Source organism: Zea mays, chromosome 6, assembly GCF_902167145.1.
Source record: "Zea mays cultivar B73 chromosome 6, Zm-B73-REFERENCE-NAM-5.0, whole genome shotgun sequence".
NCBI lineage: Eukaryota > Viridiplantae > Streptophyta > Magnoliopsida > Poales > Poaceae > Zea > Zea mays.
The window spans coordinates 113756410-113763470 of NC_050101.1; the positions used below are offsets into that span (position 1 = coordinate 113756410).

General features: G+C 46.7%; 1 protein-coding gene across 1 annotated transcript; it reads right to left on the minus strand.

Annotated features, from left to right (window-relative positions):
• Positions 1-601: 601 nt before the first annotated feature.
• Positions 602-2078, minus strand: LOC103629800 (syntaxin-124). The gene is made up of 2 exons (XM_008650911.3): positions 1511-2078; positions 602-1412 (listed from the first exon to the last, which is right to left on the minus strand). Exons 1-2 carry the CDS (start codon positions 1943-1945, stop codon positions 918-920), a joined length of 930 nt encoding a protein of 309 aa, XP_008649133.1. The 5' UTR covers positions 1946-2078; the 3' UTR covers positions 602-917.
• Positions 2079-7061: the final 4983 nt, after the last annotated feature.

Here is a 7061-nt window from a genome sequence, read left to right on the forward strand (position 1 = left end):
AATTCATGCTTTCATATATGACTTTGAGGTTTAAATATTTTTGAATTCAAATTTGGTGGACACCTTTGGAACTGCCTTGAAGGCGTGTACAAAATTTCATCTCAATTAGGGTATGTTTGGATTAATTTTGCATTTTAGAACTTAGTTTCGGGCTGTTGAAAACAACATGAGTAAGCGACACATTTTTGGACCGTTTCGGACTTTTTGGTGTCCGTTTTGAGATCTATTTGTTTTATTGGACTCGTGTATGTCACAGAAACTTTTCTGAAAAAATGAAACTCAGATTCAAGTGATTTGTTGTGTTCTCCGGTCTTTACCAAGAACATTTATCCACTAGTGGGTGCTTAGACATCTCTTGTGTGTCATTTGGAGTTTTGGAGGTTAGAGTGTAATATTGGGTCCCGTTCATCTCCTCTAGTTGTCTGATTCGATTTTTTAATTTGTCCACTGTGTCTTTTTTTGTTTACTGTTAGGTATCAAAATCCAACCCAACAGGATAAACCCAATTTCTCAGCAATCTTGCATAGTACGGTAGGAATCCACATTTAAAACGTCCTTCAATTCGAGTAACCATCCACACCTATTGGCTCTTGATCTCAAATTACCGAACTGTTACAGAGTCACTGTAATTCACAACGCTCATACGTCCCATGCATGTCTTCTTTGTCAAATGTCAATCATGTAGCAGAAGCATGCTTTTGAAAATTAAACTACTACTACCAAGAAAAAAACAGATAATAAAATGGTACAAACCTGGAAACAAAACGGGAATCCTTGAGACCTTGACAAGAAAAAAATGAAGTACGGAAATAGAGAGAAGAACAAACACGAAGAGAGAGAGAGAGAGAGAGAGAGAGAGAGAGAGAGAGAGAGAGAGAGAGAGAGAGAGAGAGAGAGGCGCCCCTTGGAGTGATTCATCATCGTCTGGTGGGGAGCGTCAAGATGCGGAGGTTGACGAGCACGGGCAAGACGAGGACGGCGATGAGCACGATGCTGGCGAGGATGGCGATGCACATCCACTTGCGGCTGCTCTTCTGGTACTCGCGCGCGGACTCCAGCTCGACGGTGCCCCTGCGCACGAAGGAGCTGGCGTGCGCGACGTGGCTCTCGATGTCGTTGAGCTGGTGGCCCTGCGCCTCGACCAGCGCCGCCATGTCGAGGAACACCTGGTGCAGGTCCATGAGGCTGCGCTCGATGTCCTTCACGGCGTCGTGCCGCTCCTGGATCTCCGAGATGGTGTCCATCACCTGCCCGCGCCCTTGCTCCTGGATCGCCTTCTGCAGGAACGACTCGCTCTCCCCGGACGAGATGAGCGCCTCGATCGTGCTGTCCTCCGGCTTCTCCCCCGTCACCGTGTAGTACCGCCGCGCTACCGTCTCCTTGTACTCCGCGGCCATCCTCGCCCTCAGCCCCTGGATTAATGGAAGAGCGCGCGCGCGCGCGTCCATTAATTAATTAACTTTCTACATGTCGTCACCACCACCAAGCACAAGCAAGCAATATACTATACCTGGAAGTCGTCCATGAGGTCCTTGAGCTTCTTGCCGAGGCCGGCGACGACGGAGGTGCGAGTGCGGTCCGTGGAGGACCCCGGCCCGCAGCCGGGCACCTTGCGCGAGGTGGCGTTGGAGCGGTCGAGGTCCTCGAGCTTGGTCTTGATGGCCTTGGCGCGGCGCAGCACCTGCTCGACGTCCTTGTCCATGCGGGAGCGGAGGGACTTGACGGTGCGGGCGTCGTGCGCCGTCTTGGTCTCCTCGTTGGTGGACTGGAGGCCCTTGTACATGCCCTCCAGACCGCGCATGTCGTCCTTCACCGCCTCCACATCCTCGAAGAACTTGTCGAGGTTAATCACGCTCTCGCCGCCGGCCTCCGCGCCCCCCGCCGACGTCGCCACGCTCGAGTCCGCATACTTCTTGAACGAGCTCGACGAGAACAGGTCGTTCATCTTCACAACAATCTACCAGGTCATGCAGCGCGCGGAAAGCCACAGAGAAACTGAAACAGGGAAATGGCGCGGCGGAACAAGAGAGCTACGACGGCGAGTTTCAAAGAATGGTCATGGCTTGCCTTCCTAGATGGATATATGGCGTCACCAAATGGCGGGAAGTGGTAGAAAGGAAGGCCTCCCTCCCCTCTAGGGGACAAGTGTTTCTCTCTCTCTAATTGTGGCAATGCGGCATGCATGGTCATGGTCTCATCATCAGTGTCTTGCTCCGGTCATTCTAACGGCATGTGTATATATATATGCAAGGCACACCTCGATCAATTTTGCCCTATAGTCTATACCGAGTTGCCTCCTCGTCCTCTATACTCATTTTGCATTAAGACGGAGGATGAATTAGGCAATCAAATCTCTCCAAAACTATGGCATATATTTTTCTTAGTCAGAACATATATGATAAATAAATTATCTTATGTACGGCTATAGTTTTAACTAAATGTTGCTATCTCTAGCGTAAAGGGTTATACAACCTAGATTCTAAACCTACCCATTAGCCTATAACTAAGTTAATCTTCCCTGTGTGCTCCCTCGTGATTGTGGCCTCGGCCCATCTTGATAGCTCGGCCCAGCCGGACAGCCCAACACCATGCACGTAGTTGAAAGGTGATCCAGACCAGACGCATACGCATCCATATCAAACCTGATATCTCCCTCCTTCCGACGGCGGCGCGCGAGACACAAGACAATTTGTTAGATTGTTGGTTGCTGTGTGGGTGCTGACACTGGCAATAGTTACAATTTGTTAGATTGAAATATGTGTTGACGGCGGCGTCCTCCAAAAGCTTGTGCATATTTGGCTTGTTTCTTTGCCAATAATGTTTGTTGGCCTATTTCACGTACGTACTCTCTATTGGTTAGATTGTTTCTAGTGCTCTTTACTTGTATCAGCATATATATATCATCGATTTTACTCGTCGTCTTTTGATTTCTACCGCTCGGCCGGTTTTGATTTTTTTGAGAACCGAAGTTTTCTGAACGCTGAAAAAACCGAACCTGCAGCCCTACTTCAGTCGGGCTCTCTCCAGCAACTTGTACAGTTGTACTTTACTCACTTCTATCAATACTAGCTGAGTGTCCGTACGTTGCAACGGGAATATATAATACCAGTATATTACGATAACTTATATACAAAATATGTGTTATATTATTATAAGAAAATGTTTCATAATCACTTTGTGATCCTAGCCATACATAAATTTTGTTATTTTAATCTAATTGTTTCACCACTACATTACAACCATCAGTATCATGCAGACTTCGATATATGCCACGATTTGTATGGTCTCATCATTGGAGAGCACGTTCTACACATGTCGAAAGAAATTCCCTCATACATCATTAGTCATCAGACACGCACCACCATACACTTTTGCTTAAACAAAAAGGTAAGTGTGTGTGTTTGCGAAGAAAATTAAAAGCAAGCCGGCACAAAAGCTACCCTGACTGTGGCGAGAATGACGAACTGGTCACTGTTGTCAATCCTCCTCTACGTCACCTCCGGCGCCAAGATGACGCCACAATTCTCGATATAGTAGTCGTCGAACGCGCGCGACATGACGAGTACCGATGACTCTTGGTTGGGCTGCCAAACGAAGTGCACCCTGGGCTCATCAGTGAGATAGTACCCGTGGCCGTTGCACCACCGGATGCGCTACTCCACTACATACATCATGTTCGAGGACACTCACACAACGTCAGCAACATCCATCGTCCCAGCGCATAAGAATTCATGTCCAGTCAGTAATGATTTATGTGGCAGATTAGGCTTCAGGTGGACGATGAGCTGGACGGCGTGATGGCGTCGTCGTCGGATGCGGTGTCCAGAACAACCCGAGAGTCGTCGACGTTGGCGACAACCATGAGGCCCCGCTGCTTAACGATGGACAGCGCGGTGCAGCTGCTCTGGACCACGTCCAAGCGGCGGCTTCGCGGGAGCTTGTCGTACATAGCGGCGCATGCGACTACGTAGGACTGCTTCTAGAGGTCGAACTGACAGTCGCCAAGCTTCTTCTCGTTATCGATGAGCGACGCCAACGCAAGTGCCTCCTGCTCATGGTGTTTGTTCGGAGTTTCAAGTAAGAAACATGGATTCATGCTCGGCGTTGGTTTATGAAAATGACTCACAAGTCTGATCCATGGAAAAATTATTACGAAGAAAAAATGTCACACATGCAAAAAGGGAATTTAAGTATAATACATTATTCAAACAAAAGAAATTGCATGCAAAGCTCTTTTTTAAATAATATTACCTCTATCCAAAAATATAATTCAAGAATCTCGATGATACTTATCTACTACTACGTATTGTGCAAGGGTAGCAAGTGAGCTTGGTGAGAGATGTAGTAGATGTGTTTCCTGTCATAGATGTAGACATAAACACACATGTGGTGTAGCGGTAGCTACTCTTGGCCTTTGCTTGAGAGGTCACAGGTTCAAATCCCCTTGAAGACATGTGTTTTTTTAATTTTAGCTAGACGTAGGATGTACGGGGGAATATGAATGGGAATGGGCTTTGCGGGGAGGGGGAATGAGAAAGACAGAACAAGGAATGAGAATGGGAATGGTGGCAGAACGGGAATGACAGAACAGTGGCAGAACAAGAATGGTGGTAGAACACGGAATGACCGACTACTCTTGCAGCCTTAATAAGTAGTAGAGATGAATATACTAGAAATTTGATTAATGTAAGCGTACACGCGCATGTTAGCATGTATGAGAGACAAATATATATGTTATACTAGCTGAATGCCCGTGCGTTGCAACGGGAATATATAATATGAGTACACTACGATAACTTATATACAAAATGTGTTTTATACCGTTACGAGAAAAAGTTTCAAAATCAATTTGTGATTCTGGCCATACATAAATTTTGTTATTTATAATCTATCAGTTTCACCACTACATTGCAACCATCAGTATCATGCAGACTTCGATATATGTCACGATTTGCATGGTCTCATCATTATAGAGCATGTTCCACACATACCGGAAGAAATTACATCGTACATCGTTAGTCATCAGACACATACCACCATACGCTTTTGCATAAACAAAAAGGCAAGTGTGTGTTTGCGAAGAGAATTAAAGGCAAGCCGGCACAAAAAGCTACCCCAACGATGGCGATGATGACGAACTGGTCATTGTTGTCGGTCCTCCTCTGCGTCACTGAGAGCACCTAGAGGGGGGGGTGAATAGGTGATCCTGTAAAAACTTAAACTTATAGCCACAAAACTTGATTAGGCGTTAGCACAGTTTATGCCAAGTGGCTAGAGAGGAGTCAAAACACAATAACCACAAGAATCCAATCACAGAGATGACACAGTGGTTATCCCGTGGTTCGGCCAAGTACAAAACTTGCCTACTCCACGTTGTGGCGTCCCAACGGACGAGAGTTGCACTCAACTCCTCTCAAGTGATCCAATGATCAACTTGAATACCACGGTGTTCTTGCTTTTCTTTTCTCAATCCCGTTTGCGAGGAATCTCCACAACTTGGAGCCTCTCGCCCTTACAAAAGATGTTCACAGAGAATCACAGAGCAAGGGAGGGATTAGCAACTCACACACGACACAAAGATCACAGCGAATACGCACACACAAGACCCAGACTTGAGCTCAAAAGACTAGCACACTAGAACGGAGCTCAAATCACTAGAATGTCGAACAAGTGCGCGAGATTGATGTGTGAGTGATCAAGAGTGCTCAAGGAATGCTTGTTGTTCTCCTCCATGCGCCTAGGGGTCCCTTTTATAGCCCCAAGGCAGCTAGGAGCCGTTGAGAACAAATCTGGAAGGCCATCTTTGCCTTCTGTCGTCGGGCGCACCGGACAGTCCGGTGCACACCGGACACTGTCCGGTGCCCGATTTATTTCCATAAACAGCGAAGCCGACCGTTGCCGACCGTTGCAGATCTGGCGCACCGGACAGTCCGGTGCACACCGGACAGTCCGGTGCTTCCTTCCGACCGTTGGCTCGGCCACGTGTCGCGCGCCGATCGCGCGGCCGACCGTTGGCCCGGCTGACCGTTGGCTCACCGGACAGTCCGGTGCACACCGGACAGTCCGGTGAATTTTAGCCGAAGTCGCCGGAGAAAAACCCGAGAGCGGCTGGTTTGCTCCGCGCTGGTCTGGCGCACCGGACACTGTCCGGTGCACACCGGACAGTCCGGTGCCCCAGCCCGAAGCAGCCCTCCACTCCTCTTCTTCTTCCTGTTTCTAACACTTAGACAAGAATATTAGTACACAAAACCAATGTACTAAGGCTTAGAAACATACCTTAACTTGTGATTTGCACTTTGTTCATCCATGGGCATATTTTCACATTTAAGCACTTGTGTTTGCACTCAATCACCAAAATACTTAGAAATGGCCCAAAGGCACATTTCCCTTTCAATCTCCCCCTTTTTGGTGATTTATGCCAACACAACATAAAGCAAGTGGAACAAGTGCAAAACTACTTCAAATAAAAACTAACTTTGAGTTTTATTCAATTTTGACATATATGGATCATCCTTTGCCACCACTTGGTTTGTTTTTGCAAATCAAACTCAAATCTCTATCTCTAAGTCAAACATACATATTGAAGCATAAAGAGAGTCATTCCAAAGAATTTGACCACGGATTTCAAAAACTCCCCCTTTTTCCCATAATCAACATTTCTCCCCACAAGAAGCCAACTTTTGACAAAAGAGACAATACAAGAGTTTTGACAAACCAAAAGCTCTATTATACTTTTTCGAAATTTCTCAAGTGGTAGCTGATCCATTTATTGCTTTGGCCCTTTATTTTCTCCCCCTTTGGCATCAAGCACCAAAACGGGATCAATCTTGGCCCTTTTAACCCCATTGCCTCACCAAAGTCTTCAATTAAGAGCAAATGGCAATAAGATTTCATGAGATGAACTTGGAATTAGTTACCCTCTCATCGGAGTGCAGTGGAAGTCTTTCATGGTCCAAGTCCACCTTTTCCCTTTCAATCCTCCTTCGAGACTAAATTATCAAACTCAAGCACATGGTTAGTCTCAAAGGGTCAAGTTGTAACACATCTCCCCCTAAACATGT